This window comes from Primulina eburnea, chromosome 3 (assembly GCF_022965805.1).
Source record: "Primulina eburnea isolate SZY01 chromosome 3, ASM2296580v1, whole genome shotgun sequence".
NCBI lineage: Eukaryota > Viridiplantae > Streptophyta > Magnoliopsida > Lamiales > Gesneriaceae > Primulina > Primulina eburnea.
The window spans coordinates 38244930-38264126 of record NC_133103.1 but is presented as its reverse complement, the minus strand read 5'-3'; the positions used below and the strand labels follow the sequence as shown (position 1 = coordinate 38264126).

At 35.0% G+C, this 19197-nt stretch overlaps 2 protein-coding genes across 4 annotated transcripts; both read left to right on the top strand.

Moving 5' to 3' along the window:
* The first annotated feature begins 6060 nt into the window (after positions 1 to 6060).
* Positions 6061 to 12263, top strand: LOC140827576 (protein S-acyltransferase 21-like). The gene is given in 11 exon segments (XM_073190284.1): positions 6061 to 6467; positions 7238 to 7351; positions 7436 to 7556; positions 7845 to 8050; positions 9249 to 9317; positions 9521 to 9592; positions 9697 to 9825; positions 10203 to 10283; positions 10427 to 10633; positions 11298 to 12089; positions 12092 to 12263. Coding segments are annotated over 11 exon segments (1938 nt in total). The 5' UTR covers positions 6061 to 6422; the 3' UTR covers positions 12194 to 12263.
* Positions 12264 to 12836: 573 nt separating this feature from the next.
* On the top strand, positions 12837 to 18749 carry LOC140827574 (spliceosome-associated protein 130 A). Of its 3 annotated transcripts, none has more exons than XR_012116992.1 (4): positions 12837 to 15959; positions 17042 to 17533; positions 18122 to 18388; positions 18505 to 18749. XR_012116992.1 is itself a non-coding variant. In XM_073190282.1 (4 exons), exons 1-3 carry the CDS (start codon positions 12954 to 12956, stop codon positions 18257 to 18259), a joined length of 3636 nt encoding a protein of 1211 aa, XP_073046383.1. In that variant the 5' UTR covers positions 12837 to 12953; the 3' UTR covers positions 18260 to 18276; positions 18505 to 18749. The 3 variants fall into 3 exon arrangements, 2 of the variants coding, with proteins under 2 accessions (XP_073046383.1, XP_073046384.1); XM_073190282.1 differs by having other exon boundaries at positions 18122 to 18276; XM_073190283.1 differs by having other exon boundaries at positions 18122 to 18298.
* The last annotated feature ends 448 nt before the right edge of the window (positions 18750 to 19197 follow it).

Here is a 19197-nt window from a genome sequence, read left to right as displayed (position 1 = left end):
TATTATATTGTTTGTTGGAATTATTTTTGGGATTGATAACTTATAATAAAATAGGTTGCATGTTCTAATATGTGGACTTAAAAGGTTGAATTGATTTAATTAAGAGCTTTAAGGACGAAAATGCAATAACCGAAATTGCAGGGACCTTGTTGAAAATTTCAAAATTTGAGGGGCTATTTCGAATTTTTTGAAATTTTGGGATCAAATTATAATTTTCGAAATTTTAGAGCATAAATTGAGTAAATTCGAATTTTTTTGGGGCTATAATGCAATATCGAAAAAAAGAGGTATTACATTGAAGAAAATTCGAAACTTTACGGATGAAATTGCAATTTTCAAAAATTTATAAGGGAAAATTTTGTAATTTTCGAGGGACTTCTAGGACGTTGTTTATTAAATCGTAACTATTTAATTATTTAACTGTCGTTATTAAATCGTCGCTATTGGCACCGATTTTTGTTTAAACCCTCGTTATTTTAAAAATTGTGACGGTTGTAATAATACCGTCGCAAATTTTAAAATAGCAACCGTTGCTATTTTAAAAATAGTTCACTAAAACTGTTGTCATTTCTCCGAAAAAAATACGCTTATCCACAACGGTTCATTAAAATCATTGTCGTTTCTCTGAAAAAAACACGCTAATCCACAACGGTTTACTAAAACCGTAGTCGTTTCTCCCAAAAAACACGCTAATCGACGACGATTTTCTAAAACCGTCTAAAACCGTTGTCGTTTTTCCAAAAAAGACGTTAATTCACGACGATTTTTGTTAAAACTGTTGTTTAAAGTAAAAGCACAACTGTTTTCCAATAAAATCGTTGTCTTTTGAGTGTTGTTGAAGACAAATTTTCTTGTATTGCGAATCTATCATCATTATACTTTTTTTTAGTCTTTTCATGCACTTTTATTAAATATATTTTAAAAGCTAGTTCGTAGTTCAGTTGATTGAGATTTGATTCTTGCTATTAGCTCAGCCATAAGCACTCATATTAGGGGGAAAAAAGGTATATATTTCGTAGTGTGTTTATTCATTTCTTTCTAAATATTTTCACCGATCCCCAGCAATTATAATCAATTATACGTATTCCTTTATCCTAAAAAATATAGATATTAAAAAAATACGATTGCAACAATTTTAAAATCGAACACAATATTTTGATTTGAAATGTCGTCATTTTAATTTTTTTTAAAAAAGAAAAAAATAATAAATCAACAATATTGAAACCCTCAATTTTGTTAACAATAATTAATTTGAAAGTAAATGAATCGTCAATTTATCAAGCATAAGCAATATGATTCCATTTCAAGATTACATATGAAATTATGATTTTAATCTTTCATTTTATTAACACAATAATTATTGTATTTAATTAATTTTATTGTGAAAATAATACGAGAAGTGAACAAATTTCGTGTGTATATAGTACAATATCTTTGAGTTCAGTCCCACGTATTTAAATCTTTATAAAATATGTTGCTCACAATGTTTATACAAACATTAGGATGTGAAATAATAGAAACTCATTTTTCATTTTAAATTTATAACTCTACAATACTTTTATTATTAATTTTAATTGTAAGAGATAAAAATTACATTAACATTTTACTTAAAACTAGGGTTATACATGTGGAGCGACGATCAATAGAAGGAGTGATATATAATGGTACATGGCATTGTTTAATTTAAATTTTTTAAGAGGTTCAAAATAATATTCATATTTTATATATATACAAACATATATGTTTATCTAACAATTTTATCTAAAACACAAATAAAACTAGTGAAAAAAACCTCATGATTAGAGGTGTTCATTGGTCGGTTCGGTTCGATTTTTTGTTTTTTTTTTTTTGGTTTTCAATTTTAGAAACATATAATCCGATATCCAAATCATTTCCCTTCGGTTTGATTCAATTTTTATTTTGGTTTTCAATTTTAAAAACATATAATCCGATATCCGAATAATTTTCCTTCGGTTCGGTTTGATTTTCTACCAAAATGGTTCGATTATCCGGTCGGTTAATTCGGTTTTGGTATAATTATTAATCATAAAACCTCCTCCTAATCTTAAAAAGGAAAAAAAAATAAATTTTAAAAAAGATGATGATTTTATGGAAGGTTTAATAGATAGACTACAAAAGATTAATATATAAAAAAAGAGTTTTGTTTCATTAATAACTAAAAATGAACAATTTGAAAATTGTTCAGGTTCTTCTGATGAAGAAATGCAAATTAATAAAATACATAAGGTGTCAATTGTAAAACCTTTTCTTATAAAAAGACAACAGCAATTGATCTTCAAATAGAAGAAAAGAAAAAAATACGTTATGTTTAATGAGAAACCATTACTGAATGGAATATAGACGAAAAATCTGAATATCAGATAAAAACTGTTATTAAACCAATGTTAATATACTCTTTTGCCGCTAAAATAAAAAAGTAATAATGACATGGAAATTGCCTAAGCTATTATTACTGGTTTTACCGCCGGACAATTTCAAGGTTGGTGGGATTTTATCTTTCAAAAGAAGCAAAGAATAAAATTCTTAATTCTGCCATAATTGATCTTACTTGTAGGGAAGAATCTGATGTTGTAAATATAATTATTTACACTATATTATCTAATTTTATTGGCGCTGATGAGCTTCAATTAGGTAGATATCAAGAGCAATTAATGAATTTAAGATGTCCAACATTATTTGAATTCAGATGGTATAAAGACGTTTTTATGACAAAAAATTTAACCAGAATTGATTGCAATACAATTTTTTAGAAAAAAAATTATTTCAGGACTTTTTGTTTTTTTTGCTGAAAGAGTTAAAAACAAATTAAAATCTAAGACTCCAACGAATTCTATAGATTGGAATTCACTTTCTTATGGTGATTAATCTGCAGAAGGAATAACTCTTTGCAATAACATTAAGTTAAAAAGACAACTTGATATGCAAAAAAGAAAAAAATAGAAATATTACAGGTGATAATTGTAAGGTCTAAATTAATTAAACAAACAGCAATCAACTAAAAATTATTAAATATAATTCTTCATTCACTAAATATCATATCAAAATATATAATATAAATAAAAATATAAACGAAATTATTAATTTAATGAAAAATTTTGGTTTTTTCGGTTTCGACATATATAATCCGAAACCGAATCCAATAAACTTTGGTTTTAACATTTGTATCCGAATTATAAAATTCGGTTTTCGGTTCGGTATATGGTTTTTTCGGTTTGGATGTTCTATTTTATCCGAGCTTTGAATACCCATATCCATGATTTTATCAACGATGTTCGCTTGGTACAAAAATACAGAATATTACTAAAAGATAAATATAAATCTGCCTTCTATTTGCGGTGTGCACTATCTACGTAGCTCCATAATGTTTCAGTTTATGCTCTTATAAAAAATAAACAATGCCTTAAATTTTTACTTCTACTATACTTAGCTATTTGCATGCGAGAACAAAAAAATATATTTATAACTAATAATGGCATCAATAACATAATTGTTTCCTATTTTTTTTTATTTATTGGATCTTACTAAATTTATCATAGATTAACGAGGTAAAACTAATCGTAAAAAGTGACGTCCTTGTCAATCTGAAACGCAAGACAACTATCAACCTGGGATTTGAGGGATACGTATTCTAATTAATAGGAATCGAGTCAATTGGTTGTTAATATACGTTGATGGTGGGTTCAGATAATTGAATTGGTCTTCCCATTATTGTGAGTCAAATCATTCGGTTGAGGGTAAACAAATCAAGCTGTTCTAAAATTATTCGAAGCTCCGTTCGACAAAAAATTCATTCGATATCGTTTGTTAAGCTTGCCGAGCCGAGTATAAGGATATTCGACTCATGAGTTCGTAAGCTCGACTAGTTTGTTGAGCCTTCAGTGTACAATAATAACTTGCATTGTTCCACATCGAAATTTGAGTGTATGATAAGTAATTGAAAGACTAAAAAATGATAAGCATATCCTCTTAAATTCTTATATTTTAGTTGATTTGTTGGCTAAGAATGTTCGACGAGATCAAAAACGAGTTCGAAAATGATCTTATTTAACAATCTCAAAAACGAGCCCGCTTAACGAGCTAAGCTCGAGTCAGACTCGTTAAAAATGATAAACGAGCTAGTAACAAGCCGAGATTGAGATATTCACGAGCTTAATAATTTTAAAACGAGTCAAGATCACTCCTCCTGATTAAAGCTCGAATCAAAGTTGAGCCGATCTCGAGCCTATATACCTTAAACGAGCATAGAGCCTGATAGTGTTCGGATCGGCTCATTCACATTCACAGCCTTACTCTTAGGACACAACATTGATGAACTGATATATCATGTTGGAAGTGTTAAATAGTAATAATTCGAATTTAACTCGTTCCTGCGTGAAATATTATTTCTGGCACATTTAAAAATAAATTGTAACGGTGTCCTCAGGGTGTCTAAGTTGGTAGAGTTGATGAGTGTTTGGTCAATGATAATGTGTTCAATTCTCCATGCAACACTTTCTCGGACGAGTATGTCGTACAGTAGAAAGTCTGCTCAACGTGATTTACTCGACTGACGTCGTCTGCAGGTTACTATGTTAGGCCGATAATTTACTCAATATATACCGAAAACTAAGAACACCTCATAAAAAGAAATAGATTGCAATGGTATGTATATAAGAGTTAGCATGTGGTTTGAATTATTCATCACAACTTGAATCAGCGGAAGAAAGTTAAAATATTTTGTATGCAAATTGATTTCTTAGCGGCAATTGGCACAATACAGATTGTTATCAATTAATTTAATCTCGACATCTTCTAAGGTATCGTATATTAAATTTGAAACCAAAATTTATTGGAATTAGGTCAATTAATTTAATTTCTCACACCTAGTAATTGTTTATTTCGAGACATTAGGTCAAAAGGTGCGTAAGATGTAGTAAACTAGTTTACAACCATTTCTTTTAATAATTAAAATTACAATCATTTGACATTGATTATCCAACTAACAAACATGTTACATCATTTCAATCCATTTGAGGTATATATATTTTTTTAATTTGGAAATGATGTGATTTCATTATTATTTTGGCCGAATTGAAAGTTATCGATTGGACATTAGTGTATTTTGATTTTAATATGTTTGAAACATTATATGTATTAATTTATTATATGTAAAATGGTTTAGAGGAGTCCAATGTTTGAGGAGGTCTTTTGTGAGACGGTCTCATAAATCTTTATATGTGATACGAGTCAACTCTACCGATATTCACAATAAAAAGTAATACTCTTAACATAAAAGGTAATATTTTTTCATGGATGACCCAAATAAGCGATCTGTCTCATAAAATACGACACATGAGACCGTCTCACATAAGTTTTTGTCTCGATGTTTCGGCGAAAAAGAAAATACTAGGTCAAACAATACGAAGGAAAAAGAAGGAAAAAGATTGAAATCTCTACAACTTTTCGATCAAAGAATAAATTCTCAAAAATTAAATCATATTTTGATAAGTTTTATTTTTAAAAAGATATTTTTTCCCCAAATTTAAATAACAAATAATGTCAATGTCAACATAAATATTTCAAAATTTGAAATGACAGTGCATTGAATTTGGTTAGAATAATATGTAAGCATGTTATATACACAAAAACTCTCTCGACAATATTACAGTCAATTTTGTTAAGTATTAATTTTATATCAAGAGTAAATATCATTCAATACAATTTTTTTTTAAAAAAATATAAAAAAAATTAGAATTTTAATTTCGGAATATGAACATATTTAAAATCCAATATCTTTAAGAAAATTTATTATATGTAAGATTTTTTTTCTTTACTTATTATAGGAGAGAAAAATTAAAACTTTTTTTTTTCTGATTACTTTATTTAATTTAAGATTAATTAATTGTGTAATTATAATAAAACAATAAATGCATATAACGAGAGCACTGAGAGGCTACGACTCACTAGTCACCACCATCACTAACCTGAAAAATTAATTAATTGTGTAATTATAATAAAACAATAAATGCATATAACGAGAGCACTGAGAGGCTACGACTCACTAGTCACCACCCTCACTAACCTGAAAACAAGATTCGTCTCTTCTTCTTCTTCTTCTTCTTCAACTCAGCTCATTTTGATCGGCAAATCGAAATGTAGAAACCCTAAACCAAGAACATTGGTCTTCACAAAATTGGTTTTTAGCATCTGGGTCAGCATTGGATTCTCCAGAACTACTCCATTATCCTTTGTAGGTTCAATAGTCGTGCGAGTAATGGAGATAAAATTCGAAAACTCTATTGTTTAACGTGAACAGTCCCCCGATTGCTCGTTGTGACGAAATTTTTTCTGCCGGAGATTTTTCAAATTTTGTGTTTTGAAGTGTGAATGGTGTTGATTTGTTCTTGGTTTTACAGTAATCGATGGCTAGGCGACATGGGTGGCAGCTGCCTGCTCACTCCTTTCAGGTTTAGATTTTCTCATCCTGCTTTTTGCTCTGCTGTGTTAAATTCTTACAATGTATTATGTATGCATCTTGATTGTTGTTTGGCTCGTGGCATTTGGTTTCTTCTCATGGGCGAACCAGCCGGGAGTTACTCGAGGACAGAGAGATTTAATTATTTGTTGGCAGAACTTACATGAAATTTGAGTTTTTTGAGGCGAAAATTACATAAAATCGAATCTATCTGGACAGGTAGGGGCCGATGCTCGTTCAATGGGTAGCCCTTGTCTTATCGACTTTTTTCTGAAGCTTGTGATATATGCTCCCTCGCTTGCTTTGTCCATATTCTTTAATGTTTGTCTTTTGCGATAGCGATAGTTTAATCATTGATTTTTCTTGAATACAACCAAAATAAAAGATTCCTGTGAAGATACTTTTTTAAATTTATGATTATAACTTTATATGGACATGTTTTCCGATTTAGTGATAAGTACAAGAAAGCTTCGTCGCTTTCTTCTTTGATTTTTTTGCTTTACAGTCTCCTTAAGTCAATACATAAGCAAATGTACACTTACCATTCAATTTTCTCATTGGTTATATTCTTCAAGAGTTATATAAAAATTTGTTGCCTTCAGATTCTAGCACACAGTTGCTTCGGTTTGTAAAGCATAAGCATTAACATTTTACCATTTACTTTTTATTTGATATTGTAAGGCAGTTCTGTATAATGATGGCATATCTCTTTCTATTTAACATTTTTCACCCTTTTCTTCACGACTTTCTTTTTCAATCCAGGTTGTGGCTATAACAGTATTTTTCCTGTTATCTGTTGCATTCTTTGCATTCTTTGCTCCTTTTTTAGGAAAGGACATCTATGAGTACCTAGCCACAGGCATTTATTCCTTCCTGGTAAGTGTATTTGAGCTCTTATGTTGTTAGTTGTGTAAAATTATACTCTAACTGCTTCTTATCATACTTAATTGTTATACGTAGGCACTTTGTGTATTCATACTTTATGCAAGATGCACTGCTATCGATCCTGCTGATCCCGGAATTCTTATTGCTGCTGACAAGACATCAGCTTACGGATCACACTATGGAACAGAGTTGACTAGTAAGTGAATACTGTTGAAGTTATCTACTTATCTTAGTGGAACTTATCCTGAGTAGTGTCAAAACCCACCATGAAAACATGTGATCAAACTCCAATGAATTCACCATCCATTGAATTGTTTGATCTTGTTTAATTAGCATGTGGTCCTTGAAGGATGAGTTATTTACCACACATTTTCTTGAAAAATTAATTCTGGGCCGACCTCTTCACATTTTCTCTCTTCTTAACTACCAGGTTGTTGTTAGGTGTAAGTATCCTTCTATTTGTTGATGGTTTTATATTGATTAGGTAATTTGTCTACGGCTGAGGAGCTGAGTAAGGTAGGACATAAAAATGAAGGAAAATCTTACACAAAAGATAAAGGTTGCTGTGCAATACTTGGGGGTTGCCTCTGTGGTTGTCTTGTGAAGGAGGACTGTCGCAAGGATGAAGGCTATCTACAGGAAGAAAATGATGAGGAGGATGCTTTGTTCTGCACATTGTGCAATGCTGAGGTCTCTATCCATTTTTAAAAAAAGATTCTCCGTGTGCAGGAGTTCATTCAGGAGCCCATTGTAGAAATCAATTTTCTACCTGCGTTAAGATTTTGCAATACATTTGGATAGTATGACCTGTCCATGCCCCATGAAGGAAACCAGTCACCTCCTGTTAACACTTAAGAACAACATGAAATTGTCGGTTACTCCCCTGTTCCCCCTTATATCCGAACCCTTCACTCCACAAGCTTTTCTTTGGATTTACAAATAACACTAAAATAATCCATTTCATTAAAATATCTGCTATAATTACTTTGATTTATTTCAGTAGATAGCTGTTGCAGACACACAGAATGGTTCAACGGTTAACCTCCATTTAAAATATCAAATATTTGGGTTAGATTACGAATGTTATATTTATCCGACCTGTAATAATCTGTTTTATTTTAAGCTGTTTCAATGTTGGTGTTGGGGCCCATCTGAGCTCGTTTATTACTTGATCCAAGTTCGCTTTGCTTTTTCCATTTATGATAGTGTAGCTGTATGCCCAAACTTTTGAACATTGACATCTACAAAGTGAACACACGAAAATAAAAATAAAATGAGAGGAAGGGAACTTATTGGTTTTACATATACATGTTATGATGAAAGTCTACTATCCAAAATACGAAGTTTAAAGAGCATTTGGAAGGAATCCTCAGCTTTTATACTGGTACATGTAGATTACAAGGTGGATGGCCAGAATATCCAGTTCTATTTTTTTTGGTCCTAATATAATCCTGAACTTAACTGTAACCAGTGGAGTTCTGGAGATTTAATGTATAATTTTCTTATGTTTTAAGTGATAATTACCGCTGTCTTACTCCCTCTCTTTAAAAAAATAATTGTGTATTCCAAGCTATTATTATATGCGTGGCAATCATACCTTGTGGTGTGAAAGTAAATTGATTAATTCATACTCGAAGTCTCAGTCCACCCAGTTGACCTTGTCACTTTGACCTCCAATCTTTCCAATTGCCTGAAAGACATGCTGAAGCAGTTAGAAAGGTTTAATGCAGAATGTATGATTCAGAAGTTTTCCAATCCTGTTATCAATGTTTTATCTGCTTGTTCTTTGTTTACTGTTTCCCTCCTTGAATGTAGTTTTTATCTGCAGTTTGAATAAAATAATGAAAGTTGACGGATCTGATATTTTTAGTTTTCTTTTAATTCTTAGGTGCGCAAGTTCAGTAAACACTGCAGAAGCTGTGACAAATGTGTCGATGGATTTGATCATCATTGCCGCGTAAGTCTGAACTTCAATCCAAGATTAGACATTCATATACACATATATACGTGCACCCAATAAATTTGGATATCAGCGAGATGATCCTCTTTTGGAAGATTTTTTTCTTCATTGGGCAGTATTTTCTCGCAATCTGTTTTATATAACTGTCACCTTGGCATTTGGCATGGTTGAATGATGTTAGGACATTTTATTGCTTGCAGTGGCTGAATAATTGTGTGGGTAGAAAGAACTACTTCACATTTGTGTGTCTGATGGCTGCAAGCCTTGTCTGGGTAAGCTTTTTACTGGATTCTTACTTGGTTGACTTGCTTAGGCATCAGTGTGCTGACAAACCCTTTTCTCGTCTCTTCTAATGCATGCTTTCCTTTGGTGTCAGCTTGTGTTTGGATGTGCTGCAGGCATCCTTGTCCTTGTCCGTTGTTTCGTTGATCGAAAAGCTACTGAAAATCAAATTATCAACAGGCTCGGGGATGGATTTTCTCGCCCACCATTTGCAACTGTAGTGGTATATCATTTTACGTTTGAGCCCTCTGTAGCTAGAATGTTTACCCAGGTTGGCTGTGACATGATCTGGAAGATCGAAATTCATGTTCAAAAACTAAATCTGACTGGATTTTTATATCAAATTATATTAGAAGATTGATTAATCTTAGAATTTAAAAAAAAAGAGTCTTTTGTGTAGGGATTATGTATCCAGTGCCCTTTCTTGGACTAGCTGTTTTTCATATTTTTGCTTCGAGGGGAAGGTTGATTGTCTGGTTTTAAAGTTATGATATCTCTAGTTTCCGGTGATTTGGATTTTCCTTGACTGATAAAATGCATTGAATTCAAACTGGATTGTTTTTGACATTTAACTAATAGATATATAATTTTCTACCTCAGGCGATATGTACAGCTCTTTCTTTTCTTGCTACTGTGCCTTTGGGAGAGTTGTTCTTTTTCCATATCATTCTTATCCGAAAGGTGTGCTTTCAAGTCTACTTCCTTTTTCTCTCCTTTTGTTTGCCCACAATTGTATTCTTTTATGTTTGTGTTTACTTATAGGTACAATCTTTTGTGAGACCAAAACAGAAATTTCTAGAGCTATAACCATATTTGTTCGTCAGGGCCTCACAACATATGAGTACGTCGTTGCTATGAGGACACGAAGTGAACCTCCTGAGCTTTCCCAAGACGGAGGAGATCAACAAAGTCTGCCTTCTTCACCAACTAGTTCTGCTGTGACTGCCATTAGTGGAAGAAGCTCGGTTGGAAAGGGCTTGCAGTATAGAGGCGCTTGGTGTACACCACCTAGAATATTTATGGATCATCAGGTATTGATGGTTATTCGTTCCTCTTAACTGCATGCTTATTTTTTACTTGTCCGAAAAGAAGTTTATTTTGAAACTTACAGTAATTCATGTGGTATTTTAATCCAAGAAATTCGATCCAGATCATGCTCGGTAGGCATGAAACTTTTTTTTGATATATAAGAAACCATATTAATCATCGTGGACTAAAAAATAGTTTACTTGTACCATTTGGCAACTGCAATTTTCAAGTTTTTGTGTTGAGCCGTTTGATTCAAGCTTCGCAAATTTGTATTTGAGCATTTATGTCTCAGAAACCTATGCATCGAATGACAAAATGCACCTTTCCATTGCATCTGAGTGTTTAAACACTCATTGCTGTACTGTACTTCTCGTTCCGTACTTCACAATACTTGTTTTCTTACAAATTGTTTAACCATTTGAAAGCATGTGAGTCCTGATTAAAAAAAAGGATTGTCGCGGAAATGATTTGCATTTTTTAATATCAAGTTATTATGGTAATGCTAATGGTAGGAATTAGTGATGATGAGGAATCTGACATTATTACGTTTAGATTACATTTCTTGCCTCTAGTTCTTATTTTCCAACTCGATTTTACGCGTGATATCTGTTAGCTCGTTGCCTTTTGAAATTTCAATATCATATTATCTTGCATTCTACTTTCCAGGATGAAATTATTCATCATCTTGAGCCAGGACGGTTACCTTCCACAGTTGATCCTGATTCTCCACAATCCGAGAGGGGTAAAAGAGGTTTGCATCGTCCCATCAGAATCAGTGCATGGAAACTCGCAAAACTGGACTCAAACGAGGCAGTTAAAGCCGGTGCTAAGGCCAGAGCTTCATCATCCATTTTGCTCCCAGTAAACTCAAAACATCATCGTTATGATGCTGATCATTTATCTAGTGCCACAGTGAGCGGTAAAAGCAGCCCAATTAGCACAAGGCAAGGATATTACGAGGCAAGTAATAAAGCCGGGATGTCAAGGTTATCTTCATCCAAGGGCTCTTATCCCCCGAGTGGAGCCAGCAGGGATGACATGGATACATGCTGTCCTAGTGTCAGTAACTTGAGCAGCCCCCTTGCCTCGAATCTTGCTCCATCTCCACTGGTCGAGCGTGCTTCGAACCTAGACCATTTTAACCCCATCTATCAGTCTTCCACTTCTCAGTCCCCTCTGTCGGCTAGAACTATTCAAGAAAACGTAGTAGCACGAGCTCCTTTGAGGAACAGCAATGTAAATCTTGTGGAAAACTCGAAATCCTCGGTATACTGGGACCCAGAATTGGGACGTTTCGTCTCTGCTACAACACGTAATGTCGGTTCTTCCTCCCAAGGTCCCACAACAGAGCTTACTTACACCGGTCAGTCTATATTCTTCGGTGGTCCACTAGCGAACAAACCGATGAATCAAGGGACGAGGACTGGAAGCTCGAATTCGACGACTGCCCCCAAAGAGGAGGTACTATCTCGAGTTACTATCAGCAGGGTAGATCTCAGCGGGGTGGCCAGCTTCCTGTATTTGTCCCGAGTGATTCTCAGCAAAACAAATTTTCTTCTTGATTTGGTTTCCGAGAGGAGTTAGTTTTGAGAGAGATTTAGATTTTCAATATGAATTTCTCATTTTTTTTTCTTCCTTCACTTTTTCTTTCTGGAAAAATTGCTTCACCTTGTGCTGTCTGAATATTTCACTCACTTTTTCAAAAAAAGAATTAACCAACATTTAACGATCATGTGACCAAGTTGAATTTCTCGCTTTCCAAAATCCAAACAATGTTCATAATATTTATTAAATATATGTTTGTATCTACGTGGTAGATCTGTCCGATCATTCATTATTATTTTATTATTATGTAATATATATTTTAATGCATTACTTTTTATCTATTTGGATCCAAGAATTTAAATTTAATAAATAAAGAATTTAAAATTGATAATAATAATTTGGTATTTAAAATCCGCAGCTTTAAAATTATTACAAAACATAGCTAAAGTTGTCATCTTTGTCCAAGTACGTTCGGTTACTCTAATTAATTTGTGTGAAATTTAAAGTTTTATTTATTTCTAAATTATTTTATTAGTATTTATAATAGTAAAACATAGCTTTTTTATTTTACGAAATAATCGTATCATAGAAAAGTTATGAAATATCAACGAAATTATATAATATTTAACTTATAAAATGAAAAAAAGCAGCCTAGTGAATGTAAAAAGGAAGAAGGGTCGTTAAATCTTAAAACCCTTCCCTCCTCCCGTTGCCCCCAAAACCTAGGGTTTGTGAAACCCACCGCGGTTCACTTCACTCCGGACTTCAACAATCACCATGTACCTGTACAGCCTAACCCTTCAACAAGCTACAGGAATAATCTGTGCCATCAATGGAAGCTTCTCTGGAGGGAAATCACAAGAAATTGTTGTGGCGCGTGGGAAAGTACTCGACATGCTGCGGCCTGACGACAATGGTAAGCTACAGTCTCTTCTATCTGTTGAAATTTTTGGCGCTATTCGCTCTTTAGCTCAGTTTCGCCTCACTGGAGCGCAAAAAGATTATATTGTCGTTGGCTCTGATTCTGGTCGCATCGTAATCCTTGAATACAACAAAGAGAAGAACACATTTGATAAAATCCATCAAGAAACTTTTGGAAAGTCTGGGTGCCGTAGAATTGTCCCGGGTCAGTATGTGGCCATTGACCCTAAAGGCAGAGCTGTAATGATTGGTGCTTGCGAGAAGCAGAAGCTTGTTTATGTTTTGAATAGGGACACAGTAGCTAGATTGACTATCTCATCGCCTCTTGAGGCGCATAAGAGCCACACTATTTGTTATTCCATTTGTGGGGTGGATTGTGGGTTCGAAAACCCAATTTTTGCTGCTATAGAATTGGACTATTCCGAGGCTGACCAGGACCCCACAGGTCAAGCGGCCAGCGAAGCGCAAAAGAATTTGACCTTTTATGAATTGGATTTGGGTCTTAACCATGTTTCGAGGAAATGGTCTGAACAGGTTGATAATGGTGCTAATATGCTTGTCACAGTGCCTGGTGGTGGGGATGGGCCGAGTGGTGTTCTTGTGTGTGCAGAAAATTTTGTCATATATAAGAATCAAGGGCATCCAGATGTCCGAGCAGTGATTCCGAGGCGTGAGGACTTACCGGCTGAGCGTGGGGTTTTGATTGTCTCGGCTGCTATGCATAAGCAGAAATCCATGTTTTTCTTCCTCTTGCAAACGGAGTATGGGGATATGTTTAAAGTGACATTGGACCATGAGAATGATAGAGTGAAAGAGTTGAAGATAAAATATTTTGATACTATTCCTGTCACATCATCTTTGTGCGTCTTGAAGTCAGGGTTTCTATTTGCTGCATCTGAGTTTGGAAACCATGCCTTGTATCAGTTTCAGGCGATAGGAGATGATCCAGATGTGGAGGCCTCATCAGCTACACTGATGGAAACAGAAGAAGGTTTCCAGCCTGTGTTTTTCCAGCCTAGAAAACTGAAGAATCTACTCAGGATAGACCAAATTGAGTCTCTGATGCCAATTATGGATATGAAAGTCAATAATCTATTTGAGGAAGAAACTCCTCAGATATTTTCACTTTGTGGGCGGGGTCCTCGTTCATCACTCCGTGTGTTGAGACCTGGTTTGGCTATTAGTGAAATGGCAGTATCACAGTTACCTGGTGTTCCAAGTGCTGTCTGGACTGTCAAAAAGAATGTCACCGATGAATTTGATGCCTATATTGTTGTTTCTTTTGCAAATGCCACTCTTGTGCTTTCCATTGGTGAGACTGTTGAAGAAGTAAGCGACAGTGGGTTTCTTGATACAACGCCTTCTCTTGCTGTTTCTTTGATTGGCGATGATTCTTTGATGCAAGTGCATCCCAGTGGTATTAGGCATATCAGGGAAGATGGGCGTATTAATGAGTGGAGAACTCCAGGAAAGAGAACAATTGTTAAGGTTGGGTCTAACAGACTTCAGGTTGTCATTGCACTGAGTGGAGGGGAAATTATATATTTTGAAGTTGATATGACTGGTCAGTTGATGGAGGTTGAGAAGCATGAAATGTCAGGAGATGTTGCCTGTTTGGATATTTCTCCTATCCCTGAGGGAAGACAGAGATCACGCTTTCTTGCTGTTGGATCTTATGATAACACTATTCGAATTTTGTCTTTGGATCCTGACGACTGTATGCAAATACTAAGTCTGCAAAGTGTTTCTTCACCTCCGGAATCTCTCCTTTTTCTTGAAGTTCAGGCTTCTACTGGAGGTGATGATGGGGCTGACCACCCTGCAAGCCTCTTTTTGAATGCTGGTCTACAAAATGGGGTTTTATTCAGGACAGTAGTAGATATGGTGACTGGACAGCTATCAGATGCCCGATCTCGGTTTTTAGGACTCAGAGCACCAAAGCTGTTTTCTATTATTGTGAAAGGACGGAGAGCTATGCTTTGCTTGTCAAGTAGACCTTGGCTTGGTTATATACACCAAGGACATTTCCTTCTCACACCATTGTCATATGAGACTCTCGAATACGCTGCTTCATTTTCATCAGATCAGTGTGCGGAAGGTGTTGTTGCTGTTGCTGGGGATGCATTAAGGATTTTTACTGTTGAAAGACTTGGAGAATCTTTTAATGAGACAGCTATACCTTTGAGGTATACTCCTAGGAAATTTGTAGTTCAACCCAAGAGGAAGCTGTTGGTAATAATTGAGAGCGATCAGGGAGCATTCACTGCAGAAGAGCGTGAAGCTGCAAAAAAGGAGTCCTTTGAGTCTTCCGGAGTGGGGGAAAATGGAAACATTGAGCAGATGGAGAATGGTGATGATGAGGAGAACAGTGATCCGCTTTCTGATGAGCAGTATGGTTATCCAAAGGCGGAGTCTGGAAAGTGGGTTTCTTGCATTAGAGTTCTGGATCCTAGGTCAGCTTTAACAACCTGTCTGCTAGAGCTTCAGAATAATGAAGCTGCATTCAGCATGTGCTCTGTGAATTTCCACGATAAGGAGTATGGAACACTTTTGGCTGTTGGAACAGCTAAAGGTCTTCAATTTTGGCCCAAACGATCCTTTGAGGCTGGATATATTCACATATATAGGCTTAAAGAAGATGGAAAAGTCCTTGAGCTTTTGCACAAGACACAAGTGGACGGTGTACCTCTCGCATTATGCCAATTCCAAGGAAGATTGCTTGCTGGGATTGGTCCTGTGCTTAGATTGTATGATTTGGGGAAAAGGAGGTTGCTTAGAAAGTGTGAGAATAAATTGTTCCCCAACACAATCACTTCCATCCAAACCTATCGGGATCGAATTTATGTCGGGGACATGCAAGAGGTATTTTCTTGATTGTATAGTTTCAAGCATTCATTTTGAATTTTACAACTGATTTTCTGATGCTGAATGTATTGTTTCTTAATTTTGAGTTGGTCACTGTATATTCTTTTTATTTTGAGAAGTTCAATGTCAGATGTTTTCATGAAGAATTATTAGCTTTGGAACTGTAGAACATGATAAACTTATACACAATTCAAAGTTCTTGTAACTGCTCTGTTTTTAGTAAGAGCTTGTCATATGAGCATCATCCACTGAATTATAGTTGAAACAACATTTGTTGAAAGGCGATAAAAACATAATGCAGATGCAAGTTCTGTAAATGAACATTTTGTTTACCTAATGATTTGGTTAGTTCTGGTCGGAGGGTTAGAACTGCTCTAGGAGAAATACATGCTATATTTTGTATTCTAAAGATGAATCAAAGAACTTTAAAAGTAAGTATTCTATCTTTTTTCCCTTACGATGATGTCTTTTCTTTGTCTTTGATATATTGTCAAATCAAGATTCAATACTAATCAAGCTGAATAAAGGAACCTATGGAAAGCAAAAAAATTCTGATACATCCAAGTAAAAAGATCGAAAATGACCTTTTTCTGTACTGTGTACATCGAATAAAAAACCACATACCAGTGTTTTACTGATCTTTCTTTGTTTGTAGGCATTATCTTATAGTGCAGTAAATCTCCTGCATAATATTTGTATCTTACCATTTTTTCCTAAGATGACCAGTAGCTTAAACCTTTTTTCACCCAATAGAAGCTTTTTGTGTGTGTATGTAGGGTTGGGGTGGAACGGATAGTTTTCATTTTGTCATCTGGAGTTCGACTGAGAATACCTATTAACGAGATACTGTTTTAAGATATGTTGTCCTGAATTTTGTCACGATGTAGTTTGTTACGATGTCTACCCTCATGTCGCCTGTCGGGCGTGATTTTGGGCCTAAACATCTGGTGAACTGGTTCTGATTCCAAATCTAATTGTTCAAATATGCTGAGTTTGACCAGTATTATTAATGTTATTTTTTTCCAACCTCGAATTCGAAGTGTTTATGATCTGATCTGGGTCTGGTTCAATTTTTTCAGTCATTTCACTACTGCAAGTACAGACGTGATGAAAATCAGTTATATGTATTTGCTGATGACACTGTTCCAAGATGGCTTACTGCTGCTCAGCATATCGACTTCGACACTGTGGCTGGTGCAGATAAATTTGGAAATATATACTTTGTCCGATTGCCCCAGGATGTGTCAGATGAGATTGAAGAAGACCCCACTGGTGGTAAGATAAAGTGGGAGCAGGGGAAGTTGAATGGAGCACCGAACAAAGTAGAGGAAATAGTTCAATTTCATGTTGGTGATGTGGTCACTTGCTTGCAGAAAGCATCTCTGATTCCTGGAGGTGGAGAGTGCATCATCTATGGGACTGTAATGGGTGGTTTGGGGGCATTCCTTCCATTTACTTCACGTGATGATGTTGACTTCTTCTCTCATCTGGAGATGCACATGCGGCAGGAGCACCCACCTTTGTGTGGCAGAGACCATATTGCCTACAGATCATCTTATTTTCCCGTGAAGGTGGAGGTCCTTAATAGTGATTCATCCATGAAAATGTGCTATGAATTTACCCTTGTTTCATTTTTTCTAATTTCCCTTAATTTATTTCTAATCCACACAAAATGTACCCTTATGTCTTTGATTTTTGAGAAACGGTTGGTTGGAGGAAAATTGGTATTAGACACAGGTTTATGCAGAGATGAACTGTTTGATCTTAGAGCTATAGATGGAGCCGATCAACTAGAATAGGGCCATAGTGAGGAGGTTATAATTGGAAATGTAAAGTCCTCTATTTGGGTTTTTGGAGTAATTAATGAAATGAGTCGCACTAGGCTCTGAGCTATGCAATTAGCTACCCACATCAGTGACATGCATTTAGCTATACGACTGTTGAGCAACTAAATGTATCTGAAGTTGGATTCAAATCGTGCTAGCTAGTTGCAATATCTAGAGTGTTTTATTCTCGACTTTGTCTGCAGTTTGTTTTTTCCTGTTATATCTCCGTCAGTTGATGAAAATGAAGATTGCAATTTTGAGGGATTGCATAGTTTGCATTTTGTCTTTTCATGATTATATCTCATCTGACAGAATAAAGATGTGCGATTGCAGGATGTTATAGACGGAGATTTGTGCGAACAATTTCCAACCTTGCCCATGGATATGCAACGTAAAATTGCTGATGAGCTGGATAGAACTCCGGGGGAGATTTTAAAGAAACTGGAAGAAATAAGAAATAAAATCATCTGAGACCAAATGCATCAGTAGTAAAATTCTGGATCCCTTTTGATACAATTCTTGCCTTGATAATATTTTGCACATGTATGCTTTGCAAAACCCAGTGTCTTCTTTACTGGCTCAGTTACTCGGTTTTGACAGGCATATTTACTTGCTCTTGTTCATGTTCTAGTTCAATGGTTCGAAATGTTTTAATGACAAGATTTCATGTGAATTCTCATTCCGTAGTGAAGTGATTTGATTTTAAATGTACACAGGTCAATGTCTGTCTCTTCTCTCGAACGGCAAGAGTTGGATACAGTCACTGGGAGGCAACACGAAGAGCAGCCGACTTACCATTAAATGGGTCTCTCGTGGCTCAAATGTATGGTTAAAGTTTATCAGATGGAACAAACATGAATTTTGTGCTTCAGATTTCCAGTTCCTGCCCCATAAATTCTGAGAATCCGTTGTAGTTGTCATGTAGGCGAATTAGTGGTTCTATAAATTATATTTATGTCTATTGAATTTAGTTTGTCAAAAGTGTAGGTTCATTCCTAGGCTTTTGAAAGGGTTTGACCCTCGAGCTGGCCTAGCAGCCAAAAATCAAGCTTCGAGTTGTGCTAAACCGAAGTGAGATTTTTGGGCAAAATAAAGAAGAATCAAAATGTTTTATCAGAGCTAATCTTGTTCTAATGGATTTGAAATCTTGAATAAAAATAGATTTAGTCAAATTCACTCATCTTTAGTTTTAATTTTGGAGAGAGTGGGTTCGTTTCTCGGATATTAATCTGTGAGACGGGTCAATTCTACTCATATTTCCAATAAAAAGTAATACTCTTAGTATAAAAAATAATATTTTTTTATGGATAACTCAAATAAGAGATCTGTCTCATAAATACGATCTTTTAGATTGTCTCACATAAATTTTTGTCTTTTAACGAATATAGACAACTCCAAATCATTGCATT

What these genes read in the sequence shown, in the direction of transcription:
- LOC140827574 (XM_073190282.1), top strand. Translation starts at nt 12,954, where the DNA reads ATGTACCTGTACAGCCTAACCCTTCAACAAGCTACAGGAATAATCTGT. An exon ending in ATGTCGGGGACATGCAAGAG is followed by an intron (nt 15,960 to 17,041) that starts GTATTTTCTTGA and finishes CAATTTTTTCAG; the next exon opens with TCATTTCACTACTGCAAGTA. An exon ending in CATCTTATTTTCCCGTGAAG is followed by an intron (nt 17,534 to 18,121) that starts GTGGAGGTCCTT and finishes GTGCGATTGCAG; the next exon opens with GATGTTATAGACGGAGATTT.